Here is a 24728-nt window from a genome sequence, read left to right as displayed (position 1 = left end):
TACCCCATTCTGCCTCTCCCTTCACATTTTCCCCAATGCATTCCTCTTTCTTACTCACTAACTTTATTTTTTAAATATCATCCCATCATGTTCAATTCGTATCCATGCCATCTGTCTATGTTTATTCCTTCTAACTGCCCTAATAATGAGAAATTTTTTAGGAGTTACAAGTATTGTCTTCCCATGTAAGAATATAAACAGTCTAACCTTATTGAATTCTTTATTATTTCTCTTTCATGTTTAGCTTTTTATGCTACTCTGGTCTCATACTTGAAAGTCAAATTTTCCATTCAGCCTACTTTTTTGGTCAGGAATGCTTGAAAGTCCTCTATTTATTGAATATCCATTTTTTTCCCTGAAGGCTTATGTCAGTTTTGCTGGGTAGGTGATTCTTGGTTGCAATCCTAGCTCCTTTGCTCTCTAGACTACCATATTCCAAATCCTTTGATCCTTTAATGTAGAAGTTGCTAAGTTTTGTGTTATCCTGACTGTGGCTCCATGATATTTGAATTGTTTCTGGCTACTTGCAATAATTTCTCCTTGACCTGGAAGGTCTAGAAATAGACTATAATCTTCTTGAGAGTTTTCATTTTGGGATCTCTTTCAGGAGGTGATCAGTGGATTCTTTCAATTTCTATTTGATTCTAAAATAGCAGGGCAGTTTTTCTTGTTAATTTCTTTTTTTTTTCTTGATAATTCCTTGAAAGATGATGTGTAGGCTTTTGTTTTTGATCATGGCTTTTGGGTAGTTCAATAATTTTTAAATTATCTCTGCTTGATCTATTTTCCAGTTGTTTTTCCAATGCCATATTTCACATTTTCTTCTATTTTTCACTCTTTTCATTTTGTTTTATTGTTTCTTGATGTCTCATGGAATCATAAGTTTCCACTTGCCCAATTCTAATTTTTAAGGGAATTATCTTCTTCAGTAAGCTTCATTTTCCGTTTGGCCAATTTTACTTTTTCAGGAGTTCTTTTCTTCAGTGACTTTTTGGACCTTTTCCCCCCTCATTTTTCCAATTCTACGTTTTAAGGTAGTATTATCTTCAGTATATTTTTGTGCCTCTTTTGCCAAGCCATTAACTCCTTTTTAATGATTTTCTTGCATCTCTCTCATTTCTTTTCCCAATTTTTCCTACACCTCTCACGTGATTTTTAAAATTCCTTCTGAGCTCTTCCAGGAATTTCTTTTTTCCCCAGGAGGCCAATTCATATTTTTTCTTTAAGGCTTTGGCTATAGCCGTTTTGACTTTGTTGTCTTCTTCTGAGTTTGTGTTTTGATCTTCCCTGTCACAGTCGTAACTTTCTATGGTTAGGTTCTTTTTTTGTTGTTTGCTGGTTTCCCCAGCTTATTTCTTGACTTTTAACTTTATGCTAAAGTTGAACTTTACTCCCGGGGTAGAAGGGTCACTTTAAGCTTCATGCTGCTGTTGTTTACAAAGTTAGTTCTGGAGGTCTATAAATTTTCAGTTCTTTCGAGGTGGTATGATATAAGGAGAGATGTGTTGCTGGTCTCCTGGGTCTGTTCTGTGGTCTATGAGTGACCACAAGCACTCTTTTCTGCCCTGGAACGAGGACCAGCATTTTCCTCCCCTGTGGCTGCATGGTCTAATGTGCTAGTGTTCCTCTTTGATCTGAGACTGTGACCCAAAACTGTATGGGCAATACAATAGAGTACCACCCCCCAATGCCAACAAAGGGCTCCCTATAATTTTCTTCTGACCAGTTCTCTGACCCTCTTACTGTCTGTGGGCTGAGAACTCTGGAAGCTGCTGCTGCTGATTTAGTTGTCCCCAAGGCCTGCTGCTGGCTTCTGATGCGCATAGCTCACTACTGGCTGCCTGGTGCAAGGGCCTGGGGCTTTGCTGCTGCCTTGCACCAGGGCAAATAAGGCCTCACTGCTGGCTTGCTCAGAGGGTGCAAAGCCTTATTGTTGGCCTGTCAAAGAGTTGCATGGAGTGGACTGTGCTCCACTCTCATCCCAGTGAGACAGACCTTTCTTGCTGACCTTCTAAGTTATCTTGGGCTGGAAAATTATTTCACCCTGTCCTTTTGTTGATTCTGTCCAGAATTCATTTTAAGGTTTATCTTTTTAAACATTGTTTAGAAGGGGATTTGGGATTGTTTAGGTAAGTCTCTGCCTTTTCTCTGCCATCTTGGCTCCACCCCCAGATCAGCTTTAAAAAAAAATTAACTTATTCATTTTTAGTTTTCAACATTCACTTCCACAAAATTTTGAGTTCCATATTTTCTCCCCATCTCATCCCTCCCCCCACCCCAAGATGGCATGCATTCTGAATACCCCTTCCCCTAATCTGCCTTTCCTTTTATCTCTCCCCAACCCTTCTCTTATCCCCTTCCCTTTCAATTTTCCTGTAGGTCAGGATAGCTTTCCATACCCCATTCCCTATATATCTTATTTCCCAGTTGCATGTGAAAACTTTTTTTTAACCTTTGTTTTTAAAACTTTGGGTTCCAAATTTTCTCTCTTCCTCCCTCCCCACCCACCCTCATTGAGAAGGCAAGCAATATACATGTTATACTTGTGTAGTCATGCAAAAAACTTCCATAGTAGTCAAATTATGAAAAACTAAGTATATTTCCCTTCATCCTATCCTGCCCCTCATTTATTCTATTCTCCATTTTGACCCTGTCCTTCCTTAGAAGTTTTTGCTTCTGATCATCCCCTCCCCAAATCTGTCCTCCCCTCTATCATCCCTCTGCTCTCTTGTCCCCTTCCCCCCCCCCATTTTTCTGTAGGGTAAGGTAGATTTCAATAACCCATCGAGTGTGTATGTTATTCCCTCCTTAAGCCAAATCTGATGAGAATAAGATTCACTCATTTCCTCTCACCTTCCTCCATTTCCCTTCCATTGTAAAAGCCTTTTCTTGTCTGCTTTATGTGAGAAAATTTTCTTTCCCTTTCTCCTTCTCCCAGTATAATCCTCTCTCACCCCTTAACTTTATTCTCCAGATATCACCCCTTCATCTTCAACTCACCCTGTGCCTTCTATCTATCTATCTATCTATCTATCTATCTATCTATCTATCTATCTATCTATCTATCTTCATACAAATAATTTATTCCCTCCAACTACTCTAATACTGACAAAGGACTCATGAGTTACAAATATCATCTTTCCATAAAGAAACGTAAACAGTTCAACCTTAATAAGTCTCTTATGATTTCTCCTTCCTGTTTACCTCTTCATGTTTCACTTGAGTCTTGTATCTGAAAGTCAAATTTTCTATTCAGCTCTGGTCTTTTCATCAAGAATGCTTGAAAGTCCTCTATTTCACTGAATTTCCATTTTTTCCCCTACAGGATTATACTCAGTTTTTCTGGGTAGGTGATTCTTGGCTGTAATCCTATCTCCTTTGCCCTCCAGAATATTCTGTTTCAAGCCCTCTGGTCCCTGAATGTAGAAGCTGCTAAATTTCGTGTTATTCTGATTGTGTTTCCACAATACTTGAATTGTTTCTTTCTGGCTGCTTATAATATTTTCTCCTTGACCTGAGAACTCTGGAATTTGGCTATAATATTCCTAGCAGTTTTCCTTTGGAGATCCCCTTCAGGAGGTGATCGGTGGATACTTTCCATTTCTATTTTACCCTCTGGTTCTAGAATACCAGGGTAGTTTCCTTTGATAATTTCTTGAAAAAATGATATCTAGGCTCTTTTTTGATCTTGGCTTTCAGGTAAGCCAATAATCTTTCAATTCTCTCTCCTGGATCTATTTTCCAGGTCAGTCATTTTTCCAATAAGATATTTCACATTGTGTTCTATTTTTTCCATTCTTTTGGTTTTATTTTACAATTTCTTGATTTCTCATGAAGTCATTAACTTCCATTTGCATCATTCTACTTTTTTAAGGAATTATTTTCTTCAGTGAGCTTTTGGACTTCTTTTTTCATTTGGCCAATTCTGCTTTTTAAGGTACTCTTCTCCTCATTGGCTTTATTGAAGCAATTTTTGTAGTAGGAAAAACCTGAATGCATAGTAGATGCCCATTGACTGGGGATTGGCTAACAGATTCTGGTATGTGAATGTAACAGAATATTACTATGCTATGAGAAATAATGTATATGGGAAATACAGAGAAACATGGGAAGACATCTATTAGCTGGTACAAAGTGAAGTGTGGCTAGGTGCCAATTAGTACAAGCAATGAATCCCTGATGTGATCATATGTATTCTTATTGACACTTTAAAATTATAATTATATAAAATGTTATAATTGGTTCTAGCCTAAAGGAAATCTAAAATATGTATTCAAATAATGTAACTATTTCAAGGGTATTCATTATTTGCACTAATTAGTGACTAGTTATGGCAAAACATAATAACTACAACAACATACATTGAAAGAACACCAACAATACAATCAAAACTTTAAGTTATGAAATCATAATAACTAAGCTGGGTACCAAAGAAAAGATATGAGAAGTGATTTCCCCCTTCTTTGTAGAAGTGAGACACTATAGGTGAGGATCATTGCATATAATGTCAGACTTTTCTGATGTGTTGATTAGTTTCACTGAACCTTTCTTGCCTTCTTTCTTATTGTTTTTTTTTTAGGCAATTGGGGTTAAGTGACTTGCCCAGGGTCACACAGCTAGTAAGTGCCAAGTGTTTGGTCTGAGGTTGGATTTGAACTCAGGTCCTCCTGACTTCAGGGCAGCTGCTCTATCTACTGTGCCACCTAGCTGCCCCCTTCTTTTTTTATTCTTTATTATAAATGTAAACTGAAATTATCTGGGCGTACCCATTTAGCCTAACATGAATGTCTTTCTTGAGACTAGGAGACAGAAAACACTGGGAAATGTAAGTGATATTTAAAAAGTCAATAAAATTTTAAATTAAAAATTCTTTCCATCATGATAGAACCTGGCTTGTAAAGAGAGGAGTCCACCTCTTTTTTTCCCTTCAAATTCTCTGTCTCTTTATACTCCCTCCTAAAGCCCCAGGAAGAATGACTTAAAGTTTAGGTTTGGTTTATGACAAAAATCTCTCCAAAACTGGGTGGAGGGAGTAGAAAGACTTTCCATGTACAATGTAAATCAGTCATAGGACAACTATTTATTTCTTCTACAGAAAAGAAATGCTAAAAACCTCAAAATATTCCCAAGCACCCATTGATCCTTCCCTTCCTCCCACTCCCCTTCCAGAAAACCTCAAACAAAAGCAGTAGCACAATTCCTGTTATGGGCCTTTGGCAAATTGACACATAAATGAAAATATGAAGCATCTTGTACTGCAGAATCACTCTTTTGACTTCACCATAGCTTGTATTATTCAAGCAATTCCCTCAAAGTCAGTGTCTTTTGAGCATCTAGCCCAGGGATTAAGCTCATCTTCCTGCCAAGAAACCATCTTCTTCAAGAAGTGCTGTAGTATAGCTCTTTTGGTGGTGACAAAAAATTGAAAATTGAAGGGATGCCCATCAGTTGGGGAATGGCTGAACAAGTTGTGGTATATGAATGTAATGGAATACTATTGTGCTATAAGAAATAATGAGCAGGCAGATTTCAGAAAAAACCTGGAAAGACTCACATGAACTGATTCTGTGTGCAGTGAACAGAACCATGAAAACAATGTACACAGTAACAGCAACACTGAGCATTGACCAACTTTGATAGACTTAGCTCTTCTCAGCAATGCAATGATCTAAGACAATTCCAAAAGACTCATGATGGAAAATACTATCTACATCCAGAGAAAGAACTATGGAGTCTGAATGCAGATTGAAGCATACTATTCTCTCTCTCTCTCTCTCTCTCTCTCTCTCTCTCTCTCTCTCTCTCTCTCTCTCTTTTTTCTCTCTCTTTCTGTTTCTCCTGGTTTTTCCTTTTGTTCTGATTCTTCTTTCACAACATGACTAATGTGGAAATGTTTAATATGATTGTACATGTATAGCCTATGTCAGATTGCATTCTGTCTTGGGAAGGGGGAAGGGGAGGAGGGGAAAATTTGGAACTCACAGTCTTATAAAAGTGAATGTTGAAAACTGAAAATAAATTAATTAATTAAAAAAAAAGAGATGCTATAGTAACTTCCCCAAGGCATACCAGTTGAGGACTCAGGAGCTCTGAACTCTCAAACTCACAAATTTGTCTCTAAGTTGGAAATATCTACCTTAGGATTGCTACTTAGCCCCTTACATACAAGAAAGAGACAAGACAGAGGAGGAAGCCCAAAACCCAGGTTCTGGCTCACCTGGGCAGGTCCATGTCTTTTAGCAAGCTTATGCCAATGGTAGGACTCATCCTCCTATGAGTGATCATCTTCTCTAAGAAATACTGTAACTAGTTGCTGAGGCTACTGTGTTATGTTCCCACATGTTTTTAATTTCTTCTACTAAGTTTCTATATTTTGAAAGCTTTTCATACCACATAGTTTTGATAAATATTGTTCTCAATTTTTGCAGATCAATATTATATTTGGATAGTCGGCATTAGTACTGTCTATACTGATGTTTTGGTCATAGTACAATTTGTTGAATTCTCAAGAATATTTTTGGATTTTAAAATTTATAGTATGGGGATTTGTCATGGTTAGTTTATAAAGCATATTGAGCTTCTGCTATTTCATTCTAGTTAACTGTTTATAATCAACCAGGTATTTATGAGATGCTAAATTTTTGCAGTGGCAGCTAGGTGGTGCAGTGGATACAGCACTAAGCTAGGAATCAGGAAGGCTCATCTTTCACTTACTAGCTGTGCTACCCTGAGTAGGTCACTTAACCCTGTTTATCTCAGTTTTCTCACCTATAAAATTACCTAGAGATGGAAATGGCAAACCATTAGAATATGTTGGCCAAGAAAACCCTGAATTGGGTCATGAAGAGTTGGACAAAACTAAAATGACTGAACTGAACAGAATTTTTGCAGCTCTCAGTAATGTGTCAGTTTCTATTGCTTTATTACATAATTTTCATCAATAAGTTTAAGATCCTTAAGAATAACCTTTCTGTAATTTCTGGTGGCAATGAACTGGTGGTAATTCCTGAATGCTATCATAAATCCTTTCTTTTCAAGAAACAAATCCAAGGTACTTGATCAGTTTTCTGATACTTCTTTGTTGACATATTATTGAATTCATATAGATGTCTTTTAATTACATGTTACCCATGTCTTTCAGTTCTAGTTTTGGATATTAGCAGTTTCATAGGCTCTATCTAGAGATAAGCCAGTTTTGATTATGTTTGACAAATTCAGTGGTATATACCTGCTGTCAGCTTTTACTATTGCTTTAAAAAGTGCAGTTTGTTCTAGAACTGTTTCTGTTAAAATTTAACCTGTTTATTATATCCTCTGAGAACATCTATCAATTGTCTTCCTCCTTTTTGGCAAGGAAGTGTTATTTTTTCATATTTGTCTTGGAGTGATGAGTTTTATGTTTTGTTAATATTATGTAGGTTTTTGTTGAGATATTTTCTAGATATATTGTCACCCCTCTTACCATGCCAAAATTATTATTAAAACTCTCATGGGGTTATGTATTGAATGCTCTAACTATATTCTTCCTATTATACTTTGTCTGTAGGGTACCAGTTAGACTTTCAACATACTGAACCTCAGCTTTCTCCTTAATACTGCTGTGCTTGATGCATCTTATCTGGAGAAAACCAGGAAATTTGTAACTGTGACCTTTTGCTGTTGGGGCAATTTGACCTCCATTTTCAAGGTCAAAGACCTATTTTTCCTTGTAGCAATGAGTAATTTTATACTTATCAAATCAAAATAATATTTTGATGTCATTGGAGAATATTTCAACAAAATAAAGTAGCTATTTAATGTGCTTTTCAGTTGGGCTAATTTGATGTCATTCATATATCTTTAATTATTAATAGAACATTTGTTTTTGGTATAAAAGCTACACTTGAAAGTCACACTTTAGGATTCATGAGAATGAACATCATGCAAGAAGAACCATAACTGATTTAAGGTGGCTTCCTGAGGTAGACAAGAAGCTGGCCTCAGAGCCAAGCAAACTAGGTTCTGGTTCCACTGATGGCACATATGGCTGCCTGACCTGTCTGTCACTTAATCACTCAATGCTCCAGGCATGTCTAAGACTGTAAATTGCAGAGAAAGTGCTGTTTCCTCTTCTGGGAACTTCTTTTGCCAGTAAAGCTACAGGTCTAGTCTCTGTCCCCGAGAAATTCCACATTTTGTATCCATTGTGAATTATATTGGTGGCTTGTTTTATCTGGAAAACCATGTTTCTTGTGGAAATCAAATATAATACTCTGATTTTGTGAACTTGGATCTCATGTATTTGCAGTACATGACTAAGATAAGAATTTGAGTTTGAGTCAAATGTTGCAGCTCTTGTGGATGGCTTGTTCAGTAATTATTGCTTCAATAATGAATTGGTCTTTTAAACTACTGGGACTTTTTGCTTCGCTGTTGTATTCCTTAGTCAATTTGTGTGTGTGTGTGTGTGTGTGTGTGTGTGTGTGTGTGTGTGTATTTATAGATATTTCAAAGTGATTCATGGATTGAATGCTTTATGTAACATGTAGTAGCTGGCCCATATGTTAAGGGATCATAGTTGTTCTCATCTTTTGCTAATAAGTAGCTGATTCCTGTTAAGAATGATGGGATCAGGAGTGTTCCCAGATAATGCCACCTTTCCTTCTCTTTTCCTTAGTATGGCAAAAACTCGATTATGTATTATTGTTTTCAGTTCCTGAAATGCTTTTTTTGCACTCTTTGTCAAATATTTGGGGTGAATGAATTCCTTTATTATGCTTATAGCAGATATCAGATTTTTTCAATATACTTTTTTTTGGTATAGTTGGTCTAATTAGCTAGATTTGTGCAACCATTCTCATAGAGGGTTTTTTGCAGTGCTATTCTAAGCACACTTATATCTTAACCAAAGTTATCTGAGATAATGGCATTATTTTTGCTTTTCATTCTATTTTTAGGTAGTACTTTTGAAATTTGTATTAAGTATAGTTTGTCAGTGCCTTTGGGTTTTTCAGCCTTTTCCCTCTTTAGATTTAAGTAACTCTTCAGTTTTTGCTCCTTATATTCTTATATTCTGGGTTTAGGAATGAAGCTATTCCATACAATTGTCCTGCATTGGCATGAAATATGTTTCTGTATAAATTGGAGCTTCCCTCTTTTCCAGTATAAGGGTCATGCTCAGAAACAGGAACTGAGCAGCTACTTTGTCTGTTTTCATTTATCATCGTGCCATCTGGCCCTATGGTATGTAACAATTGAGGAAACAATCTGAGTTATATGATTTATTAGCAAAACAGGCATAATAAATGGGTCAATGGGCTCCTCAGTTGGTCCAAAGAACTTGAATGCATGCATTAAAAATAATTAATCAAATAAGACCAATTCATTAAAATAAAACATTTAACCAAGATACGGAATTAGGTAATCTGATTTCTAGTTGGAAGAAATATTAGAGACTTTCCAAGTTGTGAGGGGGAGAACGAATAGGTACAATTCTCTGAAATCAGAAAAGGGTGTCCCACTCTTTCCAAGTGTCTGCAAATAATCAAAAGAACATGGAAATAATAATTGAATGTATGTTAAAGTATGGGGCCAGTTTTCAGATAAGAGATATGGGTTGCTGGACATATATAGTTGTGAGAAAACTCCCTGCATCAATCTTCAGATCTGACTGGGTTTCTGGTCAGCCTAACCTAGGTTTTTAGTTAAGGATCTTTAAACAGATAGAGGTGGTCCACTTTCCTAGGCACACAGGGTTAAGTTTGAACAATGTCTCTCACAAGACAGAAACTGGGCTAGACCCATAATTGAAAAGAAAGAAAACTGAGCTAGCTCCAGAATTGAGTCACAAGGTGGAGTCAGTGTGGTTCACTCAATTCCCACAGCCCAAAGGTCCTAACCCTTCTTTGATTTTCCTTTTCCTTTCACGTAGATAAACAACAAGAACAAACAAAAAACCCCCCACAACTCCCCCCACCAGTCCTACTTCTTTATGTTGTCCTCAGCTTCCCTTACCAGCCTTAGTTCATTTTGACCTTTAGCATTTCTGACACTATTTTTACAGGAACATTGCCTTATTTCCTCTTACCTGTACACTTCTTTAAAAAATATAAGTTAGTTGGTGAGATTCCTGAGCATCCACATTGGTTTCTTCAAAGAAATCCCATTTTTCCCCTCCTCATTAGAATTATTTCCCTTTGAAACTTTAGAATTTCATTCTTCAGCAACTCCCACCTCCAGGCCTGATTTCCCCTGAAACAATATAGTCCATGGGGTCCTACCTGTCTTTCAGCTAAACCCTTTGAAAAAGCTTTACCAAAATCTATGGTGCATATCAGATTGTGTGCATATTTCTTCTCCTTCTTTATCATAATCACTAGATTAGAGAGCACACTTCTCCCCAAGTTTCCCATCCTTTCCACCATAGCATTCCTCTATTAGAACGTGAGCTCCTTTTTTGCCTTTCTTTTTATCCGTAGCACTCAGCACAGTGCCTAGAATATAGTAAATGCTTAATAATAAATGCTTGCTGACTTGGCTTAATTTGACTAGCAACCTGCTTTTCATAGTTTGAGAGAGTCATATTTAGAATAGATTTTTCTTTGTTGGTTCTTCCACCTTTGGAAATTATCACTAAGATAAGTCAAAAAGCCATTAACTACTTCATTGTGGGCAGAGAGAGAGAGTTCTAGCAGAAGTATAGGTAACTAAATTCCTACAGTAGCCAGTGAGCTTATATGTGCTAGAATCATCTGATTCCAAGTATTGTTCTTGTGTCATCAGATAAATGATGTGTCTCCTTGAATATTCAGTCAAAAATCTCTCTGACAGGAGTAGTTTAGATTGCATAGAGATAAATCCCAATACTTTCTTCCTGACAGTTCCCAATCTCATTGCTAGTATTGAAGTGAGTAAAATTGACAAAGTTTTAAAAAGCTATCCATGTCTTAATACATGGACAATATTGTGAAATATTTCATTTTAAAAATAGTTTACATAAAGAGTAGTTTCAAAAAACAACCACAATCTGATGCTGTAAGAAAGGGAAGGAGAGTTAAGAACTCTATCCAGCTCTCCATTACAGAGTGGATAAAGTAAGGGAATGGGGAGGGTAACACTTAAAAGTATCTCAAATTTACCTTCCCCCACCCCCAATGAAAGCACAATGGGTTAAGTCAGTATAAGGCAGCCTCACCAGAGCCCCATTTCTCATTTTGAATGTCGCTTTCCAGTTTTGAAGATTCTATCTTTCTATTTCTTGGTGACTGCTACCATCCCTGAGGAGTGGTATCTGATGGTGCTCAGCTCAACTTTCTATGGAAGAGTTTAGCATATTGACTACAGCTAGGATTCTGTTCTGGTTCTAACCTCTTTAATGATATATCACTTCTCTAGGTCAGTGGCTCCAAAGTGGTTCAGGATGATGGTCCAAGGAATTTGAACTAAAAATTCTTTAAGGTCTACTTGAGCAGTAAATAATTGCTCATTTATGTTAGAGATATATTTGTCCTCTGTCACAATAAGCATGTGTATATTTGAAACAACATAATTTGATTGTGCAGTGATCTGAAACCACCATGATTATGTATATAATAACAATTTGGGTATTCATGCAATGCAGAAATTGCATTAAACTGACTGCTTCTGACTAAATGCAAAGTATTCTTGCAGTTTCTCAACCTGTCATCAAATTGTTTTCAAAAAGCTACAAGGATTTGAGTACAAACACATTCCAAAACAGTGGTCAGAACCATGTGCATATGTTCATTTGCATTCTGTATCTTGCACCAGAGTAGCTCTCCCATTCCTCTCTGTTACCTGGCAATCATACCTTATCAGCTGTATAATCACATCTTCAAGATGTTGTGAATGTTTGCACTCTTACAGCACAAATGTCAAGCTGTTTGAAATTCATGATCTTTGGACATTACAAGTCATTTTGAAACCATCATGGACCATTAATGTTTTATAGAAAAAAGCTCATGTTGCCTCTCATTGCAGTAATAAGGCTGTTTTCTGATTTAAATTTATTCTCTACTTACATTGATTCTCTTCTCTGTTGGATTTTCAAATGAACTTGTTAGCAATGCTACTTAGTAGTTCAGCAGTGTTTCTGTGGGAGTCTGGTGTGCCAGTAGTACAAGAGGAGAAAAGCATATTTGAAGAGATGCTTTCCTTACAAAAGTTAGTTTATATATAGATAATTTTTTAGTTGTTTTGAATTTACTTTATTTCATTGTTTGTTTTTGAAGATTAGCTGAAGATGAGATGGGGACAGATTGCTTTCTGGCAGGATGTTCTACTCTCTGCCTCAGGGAGTGGTCATAGAAACATGTGCTCTTTTGGAACTTAATGACAAGATTTCATCCCAAATACATATGGGGACTCTTGGGACCCATAGTTGCATTCATGTCCCTCTGGGTAATTGATAAAGTCTGAGACAGGCAAGCCAGATAGGATCATTGGGGATTTGTTCCAGAAGGTTGGACAAACTGGGAGGATGAAGGAGATGTTGAAGGCATGAAGGTGGAGAGAGTTAGCTGGGTTATAGAAGAAGAGCATATTGTTGCCATAATCCAAGAGGACTCCAACCCATTTCAGCTGAGGGGGCACATCGACTAGCATCTCTTTGTTTCTTGTGTGTCTCATGACAAAGTTACTGTTGCAGCGGGAGAAAACCCATGATGATGAGTTTTTGCCAATCCATTCATTCTTTGGAGCTGACTTGTAGGTAACATCAACAGCATACCAGGTTGATGACCCCATGACTATTTCCCAGTAATGACAGCCACTGTCAAGGAATACATTCCCTGTGGCTCCATAGCAGCCAGTGCCACTGAATCTTTCTGGGGTATGGCTCTTCAAAGAGTTTTCATTTTTCTCCATTTGTAAGCCATCTTTGGAGATCTTCAACATCTTGTGAGTCATTTTTGGGTCCAGCTTAAAAGGCTGGCTGTTTTCAGTCGGGTTGGTCCACTGTTCCAGCTGCTTGCCTGGTTGATGGCTTTGACAAGGAAGATGTAATGAGTCCCACTCCGGAGTCCATGCACTGTGTAATGGTTCTATTTAATGCTGGGCACAATCATCTGCAGAGTTATACAGGCTGATGAAGTTAGCTTAGTCAGTGAAAATGGTATGGTGCAGCTCATAGGAACTGATGCTGAAATCATCTTCTGAGAGACAGTGGACGGTGATAGTGTCATGGGAAGCAGTACAAAGTTCTTCTTGTGTAGATGGTGGTTTGGGGGCTGTTAAGTAATCTAGCCCCTCCAACAGTTTCTTTTCTCTGGAAAAATCTAAAGCAAAGTTTTCAAAAGCATCATTAAAATTGATGTCTGGGATGAGAACTTTAGAGGATGCAGTTGCCATGGCAACCCTCTCCACAACGTTTTTTGTAGATTGTAGGAATCATGCCCAGTCATTTTCTTTCAGGATGTGCTCTGCTTGGTTGATGAGGATTGTTGAGAGTTCTGGACATTGGCGGCAATTGGCAACCTGCTGTGCTAACTTCCTCAGCTTCATCACTTTGGTCTCTTTTATTTTGCAGTCTCCTGCTTCCTCTCCTGAATGATCTCCATCAGCTCATCACACTCTTCCATGAGCTTGGCCTCATGCATTGCAGTATTTACCTCGACTTGCTGACAGATCTAGATCAGTTTGGCCACCTGATTCTCTAGCTCACCATTACATTTAACCAGATGCATGAGGTCCATTTCCAGAGCTTGCTTGAGTTTTTCAAATCGGTCACTAAGAGATTCCATTTGGTGGTCTCTATGGTGGTCTCCACTAGTTTGCGTAAGGCACAGATCAGTTGGTCATCAGCTGCACAGTACATGTTCACTTTCTCATTCTTATGTTCCAAGGCACATGAGCCCTCTAAGGTGTGTGTCTGGTACTGGCTCCACCTATTGGTGGCTGGTGAAGGGCTTCTTGTTTGGGTGGGTGGCTTGGAGGCAGCAATCACAGTGAGACACCTCACAAGTTATGCAGGTCTTGACTGCATCACGCAATGGGATCTGTTCATACAACTGGCATGCAATTTGCTTGCTAGACATGCTGGGGCTAGGCCTCTAAGTCCACTCCTGGCAGCTCTCTCCTGGGGATTTGGGCCCACTCAGAGAAGCTTTCTGGGACCAATCAATAATGTTCTATATGGTCACATTCTTCTTGAGGCCATCTAGGCCACGATGAGTCAAAGTAATGACATATAAGCAAGTAGGACACTGGAAGGTGGTGATGGGCTCAACTGATTCCCCAGAGCTACAGCTGGACACAAGGATAGGATGGGCAGAGCTGAAGCAGAGGCTATGGGTGCATGGAAGCAGGAGGGTGTCTGCAAACAACCCTAAGCACATTGGGCAGGTCAATTCTGACTCCAATGTTTCCATTTTTAATGAAAATAATCTTGTTGGTCCATTAACAACCATGGAGGCTGGACATTCACCAGCTGATTCTAGCAGCCTGGCCTCCTCCCTCCTGTCGTCTTGGAAAAAGAGACCCACTGAGCAGGGTGGTGGGAGAGGGAACATGCAGGTATCTGTGCCCATGCACCAGTCCAGGGGAGCTATAGATAATATTTAAAAATTAAATAATATGTGCAATTGAATGTTAAATAAGTGTATCATCTAATACAGAACTTGTTATTAATCAGTAGAAAAGTAAAAATTTTATGTTGTTAACTATTCATTCTCATCAATTGGCTAGGTGGCTAAAACAAAAAAAAATACTTTCTATCTCTTGTTAAGAGAGCTTATGAAATTCTCTTAGTATTTTCTACCACATATTTGTGTAAGTGAGCATTTTCACCTTATTTTGGTTTTAAATCAAAATAAAAAATAAGACTGATGTGGAACCAAACTGAAGAACCTCATTCTTCACCTGGCTGCACCACTTTGAGACTTCTCTACCATGCCTCAGGAAGCTCATTGTTGGGATAGCCTCAGCATTCGGTAAGATCTCATCAGTCTTAGGACTCCACCTCATCACTACCAGGCAGAGGCCTGTCTGATTGGAAGGTGGGGCCCTGAACTCCAAACCTCCAATTAAAGGGACAGCTTAGCTCAGATATCTCATTTCTCTCTTGGCTGTACTTGGGATTTCTTTGACTTCTCCATCATGCCTTCAAGTTGGATACCTTTCTCCACCTTACTTTCTGGTCTCCTTTTGTGTATTATCTTTCCACATTAGATTATAAACTCCTAGAAGGAAGAGACTATTTTTTTTTTCATGTTTATATCCCTAGTTAAAGTTTACACTGTGCTTGGCACATTGTTGTTGTTGTTGTTGTTCAGCTGATTCAATTATGACTGACTCTTTGTGACCCTATTTGGGGTTTTCTTGGCAAAGATACTGGAATGGTTTGCCATATCCTTCTCCAGCTCATTTTATAGATGAGGAAACTGAGACAAACAGGGTTAAGTGACTTGCCCAGGGTCACATAGCTAGTAAATGTCTGAGGCCAGATTTGAACTCAGAAAGATGAGCTTTCCTGACTCCAAAACCAGCACTCTATCCACTGTACCATCTAGCTGCCTGGCATATAGTGGGCACTTAATAAATGTTTATTGACTAAAGACTTCAGTGTTGATCAAAAAATTGCAAACCTTTGTTCAAATAAAATAATCCAACATTGAAATTAAATTTGTATATGATTTTTATATTATGTTAAGCATTTTCTAAGTTGCAAAATATTTGATTAAAATGTTATTTATATTCAACAAAATTTCTAATATAAAGAAATTTAATATAAAGTCTTGCAGATAACAGTAAGCGTAATAGTAAAGTCTTGTTGAATATTCCTTTTAATTTTTACAGAATGACTCATGTAATATAGTTTTAATTATTTAATAGTTAATTTTATAATTTTATATTTAGAGCTTTAAAATTACATATATGTACATATATACATATAATTTTGTGATATAAATTTGAATTTAGACCATCTTAGGCAAAAGTTATCCTTGTAGTTATTTTAAGCATTTAATGAATAAATCTAAAAGAATATTAATATTGAACATTTAAATCAAATTAAATATTAAAAGAATATTAATATTAATAAAAAAGTAGCATATGAAATTACCCTTGTATTTCACCTTTTTGTTGTTATTGATTTCAATCTTTGTTCTTCCATATTTGTTCCTCTGGCTTTTCTTTCTTGTTTTCTTTCTACCTCTTTGCTCCTACCCTTCACCTTCAGTTAGGGTCAAGTAAAAAAACAAAACAAAACAACTCTTACATGGTTTGCCTTCAAGTAAATTCTAAAAGCTCTTATAGCTCAGAGAGTATGAGAAAAGGGTTTTCCCTGCCCACTGGCAGCTCCCCCTCCAACTTCCTTTGTTTAGTGTACGTGGCTTTTTTGAGGAGCTCCCAAAAGGTCAGCTACTTAGAGGTCATGTTTCTGATGCTGAGTCAGAAATTTTTTTTTTTAATTGCCCTTGCTATTTTGAAATAGGAAGAAAATAATTTGACCTTTTCTTCCAACAGGAATAAAATCTCTCCCTCCTACCCCCTGCCCCAGTCCTTTCCTTTTCGTGACCACATACAATAAAATGGTTCTTAGACATTATATAGGGACTATATAGAGAATTCCTATTAGTACAGTAGAGAACACCAAATTGTTTTCAATATTGGATTAGTTCGGATGACAGACAAAAACCAAATCATTCTTTATTTTAGCCTGAATAAGTGCTCTTCCAGCCTCAAACAATTGGGGATGACTGGGTTTTCCAAATTGCTGGATATGCTGTTATGTAGTCCACCTATACCTAGAAGTTTCTAGAAATACTTCAAATTAGAAACTGAATATTAATAAGTTTAAAAAATAGTATTTGCATCAGAAAAAGGTAGGATGAAGTAGTCTTTGTAGCTTTCACCTGTGAAATTGAAATGGAACCAACTTGTTCTGTGAACTTACTGTGTCTCCATGCACAGCCCACAGGGAGCCCAGGCAGCTTTTCAAACTCTTGCATCAGTTCTTTCCTGCTCATGAGGTGACTAGTTTGTAGAACTCACAAAGACCAGGTCAGGAAACACTGAGAAATAGGGAAGTCTTTGTGTTTAAGGCCCACCTTCATCTGTAGCAAGATCACTCTCTGACTTGGCAGCAGCCACTTTAATTTGTTTTTGAGTAATGGCACAAGGGATCTTATCTTGAAGCCTGGACAAGTTGGCAGGGGAAGACAGGAAAAAGAATAAGCTGGAGGGCAAAGGAATAATCCCCTCTAAATAAAGGTGAAAAGGGGCACCTCTAGGAAATCGGTATTTCTCATTTAGTGAAATTTTATGACTCATTGATCATGAGGTTCAGAATTGAAAGGGACCTAAAATGTCATCTAGTCTCACCCCCTTATTTTACAGATAAGGAAACTGAGGCCCAGAAAATTTGAATGACCTACTTAAATTTCCTTGTTGAGTAAGTACCAGATTCTCAGGTGTTCTTACACCAAACCCAAATATTGGTCCATTGTTTCACTCTATATCCCAGTGCTCTCACCCAGGGGTGGAGAACCTGTAGCCTCAAGGCCACCTTGGTCTTCCAGGTCCTCGAGTGCAGCCTTTTGACTGAGTTCAAATTTTACAGAACTAATCCTTTTATTAAGGGGATTTGTTCTGGGAAGTTTGGATTCAGTCAAAGGGCCATACTTGAGGCCCTAGAGGATCACATGTGGCCTAGAGGCTGCAGGTTCCCCATTCCTGCTCTCACCTAAAAGGGCTCTCTAGTGCTAATGTGAGTGGACTCCAATATACCTGTAATATAAGCCACACTAAAATATGGCATTACAATAAATCCTGTATGTATACATCTGATGTACTATAGTTAATAGTTTGGTTTTTTTTTCTTCTGAGAATTAAGCAGAACATATTTTAATTCAGCCCTTCTTGTTGAAATTATTTCTGTAACCCTTGTATTCCAGCCCCTTCCACAAAGATTTCTCCTCTCAGTGATGGCTGGTGGGGGGAGGCGAAGGAGGAGAGCTGAGCTTAAAGCTGGGCTGGTGATCTGTGGGGTATTGCTATTACCAGGGCTCTTGGACTCCTAGGCTTTCTCCACCAGAATCTAAGGGGAGGTAGTGGTCAACGTAGTGGCAATGGCTTGACATACATGACATATGCTGTCTCCTCCTCTTTCTTCCACAGGGTGCCTTGCTATTTCAGCTAGTCTGACTTACCTGCTCCTCTGGTGGATACTGAAAGTAGAATATGGGTTAGGTGGCGGGTAGAGAACAATGACCTAGTTTTCTTAGTTTATCTTTGCTTCTGCCTCAAATTTGTTTATGTACTAAGCAGAAAGGATAAGGTAAATATCTAATGCTAAATTAGATATTTATCTGTAATAGAGAATTTTTTGTCTCTACCTAGACATAAGGATAGAAAAGACTTAGTTTTAGCCTGGAGACTCTCTGCCTAGCTTTTGTTTGACAAAAGAGCTATTAACTACTTTTATCAGGGAGTTCTAGCCACTATAGCAGATTGTAGCTGAGATGACCATTGGATGGTCTTGGAACATTCTTTTTCCTGATGGTGTGTATATTTGTAATGAGTGTGCCCTAGATTTAGGGAGAGGAGAATATTCTAATGTGATTCTTCTTAATATGCTATTACATTAATGACTTTGGACTTAACTGTGTTCTTGAACTACCTAGAGAAAAAGCAAACCCATAGATGGAGGCTTGCGATTATATATGAATATGTGTGTATGTGTGTGTGTGTGTGTGTGTGTGTGTGTGTGTGTGTGTGTGTATGTATATATTTAGCAGATCTTGACCCACAGAGTCAGAGTATCTACATCTTGGATAATTGCTCTGGAGCCCCAAGTGTAAGAAGGCGGTGTGGCAGATCCTATATTTCATTATCTATTTTCCATGACCAAGAATGCTCATTTTAATTACTCATAATAATTATTATTAAGTTACAATAATTATAAATATTCTTAACCTTAATTACTCTTAGAGTTTTTTTCATTGAAATTATTGTAGTTTTATGTATGTTATTCATTTTAAATTCTCTAACATATTTATCAAGTTATGTATATTTAGCTTGTTAGCTCCATGGAGGTAAGTATTATTTCTTATCTAACCTTTGTAGTTCCCTGAGTATTGTACTCAATGTGCCGTAGATATTTCATAACTGAAGAATTAATAGTCCCATCATTGCATAGATAAGGAAACTGAGGCTGGAGAAGTTGAATGAATTGCCCAACCTCAAACAGGCAGTAAGGGATTGTTCAGAAGGGAGCATGTTATAAATTGTAAATCACTATACAAATGTAAGCCCTTATTCCTATGTACCTAACACAAAGTAAGCAAAAATAAATACATGCTTTGGATTCAGAGCATTAAGTTTACCATTAACTAAACATGAGTTTGTTTCATACTATATGGTAACATTTGCTAGATGTGGAACATTTTAAAGGACCCCTTTTGTGCTGTCTACTGGAAGTAAAGGTCTAATGGCTCCCTCTAGGAGTGAAGGAAGTAAAAGATCACTGTTGGGTTGGGCATCAGAAGACCTCCCTTCAAATCTTGGCTTGGCCTTTTGCTGACTCTATGGCTTTGGGCCAGGCATTTCCTCTCCTTTTTGGGCCTCATTTTCCTCATCTCTAAAATTATGTGATTGAACTAAATTACCTCTATAGACCCTTCCAGGTACAAATCTATCTGTTCTAGCATTTAACAAAATAAAATAAAACAAAAAAACCCCAGAGTTTGTCTGTCCCTCATCTTTCCTCACTATCTTCCTGTGTCCCAACTTAGATGTGGACTTCTTTCATTGAGTTTTCCAAAAGGGAAAGAATTAAAATTCTCATTAAAACAAACTATTGACCCAATTTCTTTCCGATAATGGAGGCTTATCGGCATATCTCTCATAGAAATCACTAATTTCATGAATAGATCCACATTCACTTACTTCTTTGAAGAGATATTTGTTACTTAGATGGACAAAGGTTTTGTTTACATGAAGTTCAAAACATCTCCTTCATAACAGAAGATTGATCTTCAAAAAAGAGAAGTAATGCCCAAAGCCTCTGGAATCACAAAATTTAATCGTAAATATTTGTAGTTGCTAACTAGGATTTCTTCCTATGTACTTTGTTGCTTTTTTTTTTAATCTCAGAAGCCATATTTGAATTTAGCCAACATTCCTTAAGTTTTCCTGAACTGACAATTAAGCTTCAAAAAAAATTTCAAGCCCTTGGTAAAAGAGAATGTAGGAAGAAATGTAGGATGACAACCAGGATTTTCACTCCACTACAAAATGTAACCTTTCTGTGAACAGCTTAAATCAAACAGGTTCTTAGCTCCAGCAAGCAATAGTGTGATAGCATCACCAAAAGGTCCTTTAGTGTCAGAGGTATGAATTGCCTCCCTCCTTCATCCTTTGCAGGCATGTGCCCTGGCCACGTATGTTCCCTTAATGTTTGCCCCTCATGGTTGATCCCTATACATGTCAACTTTCTCCACTGGAGGGGTGTGTGTGTGTGTGTGTGTGTGTGTGTGTGTGTGTTTGTGGGAGGGTGTACCTTAGATTTATAATGGGGAGGGGGTGTAGAATGTTCTACTACAACTTTTCTTAATATACTAATTCATTAAATGATTTAATATTTATTTTGTTTTCTAGCTGACTAGAGTAAAAAGAAAATTTTATCTGATGGTGCCCTAGATATTGCACTATCATGCAGTATTTTTATGTTGTGAAAACATGGTGACATGTTTTGACATTTCCACATAGGAGAAAACAATGAAGTCTGATGCCCTCAGATTGTTGTCTCAGATATTAATTAATATGGGAAATAAGGCTTGTCCTTCAAAAAGAGAGCACGAAAATCTCAGTTGAAAATTCACATGACATATTTGGTCATATTTGGAGAAGATTGGGATTGACTGAATCATTTTTCCTCTGGGGAAGTTACTTGTATTCCCCTTTTAATGCATTTTCAGAGATTTATATGGTAAACATTTAAGATGGTATTACTGTAATTCTGTAATTGGCACCCAGGATGCTATCATCATTTCACATCTAGGGAAGTAAGTGTACCTTTAAAACTGATCCGGGGGATCCACACACCCCCTCTTAACTAGCCCATTCCCACTTTTGCTGGTTGGTCAGTGAATACCAGAGGGTATCTTTGACTACCACACTTCTCTGACTCCTCACTTCCTCAAAGTTCTAGGGGTAATAATGTCACTCACAAGCCTCTACTGTTATGTGCTTGCCATGATTAGTCAATGCACTCAATTAGTTTGTAATAAAGGTTATTTTAGTAAAGTGGTAGATATAGAATGAACCATTTGGATAAAACATTTCCCCCAAACTGAGGGTGTACTTTCTTCTTATACATATAAAGTCCTTGAGTAGAGAGATTTTAAACTTAAGGTACACAGGTATTGGGGCACAGGAGTAGTGAACATGTATGGATGGTCAAAGAGTAAACATACATCTGGTTAACAGAAGTACTTTTTTGTGCTTATGTCCTACATTCTTTTCTGATTCAAAGGGTCACACTCCTTGAAGCTATTTCTTTACTCAGATGCATATATTGCCATATTTATCTGCATCTGTGTTTGTCACTGATTTGTTGCTCTCTGCTCCTAGCTGGTTGCATTGTTTCCTATTGGTCCTTTCTAATTTCTCTATTAAGTGGTCTTTGGGGAGAGGACAGCTCCTTTGGCTTCACTTCACCCCACCTCAACCCATGCTTTGCTGCTTTCTGATACAGGAGCTGCCTCCTACAGGTGTTCCTGAGCCTGTTCACTACCACTTGACTGTCTCACTACTGAACTGGTATTGAAATTTCTCTCCATTTTAAAGCTCCCAGAGGCATGGTTGGTTTGTTTGGTTAGCCAATCATGCTGTTCCCTTCTTGACCTAATTAAAGAGCAGTTCACATGTGATGAAGGGGTCATATTTACACATTAAAAACAAACAAACAAACAAACCCAGCAACAACCCTAACCTAGTCTGGTGACTATTGAGATGGGAATGTTGAATCACTTCTCTTCCATAGGGAAAAATAACATAAAAGATGTCTGCAAGAAACTCTTTCAAAGGAGATAGATAACCAAGGTCATATGACAAGAAAGAAGAAACAGGAGAACAGAACAAAGAAATCACAAAATTGAGATGAACAATATCTTAAAACTTTTTTAAAACACTGTTTCCCCTCACATTATTTTACAGATGAGGAAAGCAAGATTTTTAATATCTTGTCCAGTGTTCTTTCCACTATAACCTTTTATAACATCTTAGATTTTAGAAAGAAAAATACACCCATTTTCCTTCAGTGAGATTAAATGATATGAGAAAATGCTGAGAATTTCATGGTAAGGAATGAGTCTAAAGAAAGAGCCACAATCAGTAGATGATTTAGATGCTACATAGAATAAACAACCACTGATTGATGAAGAGGAACATTTCAGGTAGGGATGTCTAGCTTCACCAAAGGCCACTCAAAAGAGGTGCTAGAGTATATGATGAGAGAATGAAGAGAAATTGTCTTACCATTTTCTAGGAATTTTCATAGAAAAAAAACAACTAGCAGAATAAGCCTTGTGAATGAAAAGGAAAAAATGGGGCTCAAATATGCCACCCTTTTCTCTCCTGAATTTCAAAATACTATGAAGTCAAAATATTGCTGATTCCTAGGATCACAGACACTTTGGATGACCTTCCATTTGGAAGAGCTCAGGAGGATAGAGAATCCTGGGATTAAAACTCTTCAAAGTATCCAGAAGAGCTCAGTTTGTTTTGGGGTTCCAGTGGCCTTGATGAAGGAACATTTCCTCCAGTTTGGGGATGTCAGGCAGAGAGGCAAAAGTGAACAGAGAGAGAAGGAAGATAGACACATGACCATTATTGGAGGTGAGATCAGGCAGAAGTGGCAATTGAAGCAGCTGGTGAGAGTGATTCTAGTCAGCTACCACATTCTTCACATTGTTTTTCCCAGAATTTAAATCTCTCTCTCTTTTTTTTTTTTTGGCTAGGCAATAGGGTTAAGTGACTTACCCAAAGTCACACAGCTAGTAAGCAGAATTCAAATCTTTGTAGTTTTCTTTGGAAATCTGTCTCACAGAAGCTGAGAGGGTATTTGAGTATTTAGTTACATTTTTAATTTTAATTGATACCACTAACAAATTACATGAAAATTAATTGCTATTTTGCCTAAGACTGAAAGAGAGAAAACTTTTCCACAGGGCATTTTCTTAGTGTTTGAACCTAATAGTGAGGAAGTTTCTGCAAACGCGGTAAATTCTGAGAATATTCCAGAACATGATCACTAGACTACCTTTGGACTCAGAGAAAATTACTAAGGAGGTGGGCCAGTAGGGGAGAAGGAGGCTTGGTGTGGTTGTTCCTGAGTGTACCTGAAAGGCCAAGAATTTTATAATTAAAAGCAATTTCACCCCTGGATTGGTTTGGTTATGCATTAGCTCACTCTTGGACATGATTGGATCTATGGTTGGAAAATCCTGCAAACCCCTTCATCCTTTATCTACCCTGTCTATGTGAGATGGTTTGCGTGGCTGTTATTCAAAAGACTCAAGGCTCCTACCTTATTGGCAGAGCTCTCCGTATGGAATAATAATTTTAAGAAATACTTGTAGTCCATTAAGCCCCTCAGACTTGGTTCTAAAGCAGCATGATGATATAAAAAAGCTTGTGAATTTAGAAAAATTTGGAAACAGAGGATCTGGATTCAAATCCATTCTTTATCACTTACTATCTGTATAGAAATGAGAAAGTGGCAACTTTTGTGGGCCTTACTTCCCTTATTTATCACCCTACAAAATAAAAAAGTTTCATTAGATGATCTTAAGATCTCTTCCATTTCTAAATCTATGACCAAATGATTTAGGAGCTCAGAGCAAAAGACAGTTGAGGACTGAAATATTTCAAAGGATTTTCTATGGCCTATGACACTAGGAGATACACTAAAAAGAAATCAGTTTATTAGACAGCTCTTGTACCAGGAAGGGCATGTTTGTTAAGATAAATAAAATCAGCATTCTTTACTATTGGCTGCACATCAGTTTTTTTCTCATCTTCAGGAAAAGATCAACTAGTTATTTTCCAGATTGTTTTCCATTTAAGATGGAATCAACTGCATTTAAAGATTGTTTTAAAGGGACTTCTTCTTCCCCCACTGACTTGTATTTCCTAAATTATTAATCTCTTCAGCTTGCAGTGTCTGAAGGAACTAAGTCAAAGTTACTTGAGCAAGTGTCCTGGCTAGAGGAACAGCTAGAGGCAGCTGACAATAGGGAAGCAAGGGGGGAACCATACGAAGAAATCATGCATGCCAAAAACCAGGTATGTGACAAGAGAACTCATCTCCTCTGCCCCACATCAATGCTCAAATAGCCTCTTCATTAATAAAACCTCTACCCTACTAGTAGCTAGAAGAAAAAGGAGATTTCTGCTAAATTCTTTCTGGGGTACACATTAGAATTTAAGGACATGATTGAAAAGATTAGCAAATAAATTTTTAATTTCCTCACAAAGCACCATATTTTCTGTTGAAAAATCGCATAAAATTTTGAAAGTTACTTTAAAAAAACCTTATTTGTCCTCTAGCCAGTATTAGTTAAATTCTTTGTATTGTGTAACTGTTATGAATGCAATACTATTTTCCTTAGTATGCAAGGTTGAAAAGTTCTTTTCATGTAATAAAACTCCTAAAAATTGGAGTTATTAAAATTGGAGTTAAGAAGTATATTTGAAAAATGAGTTCATCTTTGATCCCTCTGCTAATT

At 37.5% G+C, this 24728-nt stretch overlaps 1 protein-coding gene and 1 pseudogene across 1 annotated transcript in view; one reads left to right on the top strand and one right to left on the bottom strand.

Moving 5' to 3' along the window:
* The window catches only part of CCDC192 (coiled-coil domain containing 192), a 330167-nt gene that overhangs the window by 111441 nt on the left and 193998 nt on the right, over positions 1–24728 (top strand). The window contains exon 4 of the mRNA XM_078152959.1: positions 24154–24285. Coding sequence (XP_078009085.1) covers positions 24154–24285 — 132 coding nt within the window. The remainder of the gene's footprint in view (positions 1–24153; positions 24286–24728) is intronic.
* LOC110223838 (putative E3 ubiquitin-protein ligase MID2 pseudogene) lies at positions 12312–14417 on the bottom strand (annotated as a pseudogene).

The sequence above is a fragment of the Phascolarctos cinereus genome, unplaced genomic scaffold (genome assembly GCF_003287225.1).
Source record: "Phascolarctos cinereus isolate Bilbo 61053 unplaced genomic scaffold, phaCin_HiC Scaffold_4;HRSCAF=312, whole genome shotgun sequence".
Taxonomy (NCBI): domain Eukaryota; kingdom Metazoa; phylum Chordata; class Mammalia; order Diprotodontia; family Phascolarctidae; genus Phascolarctos; species Phascolarctos cinereus.
Note: the sequence above shows the minus strand (reverse complement) of the source record. Positions and strands in the feature narration are given on the sequence as shown.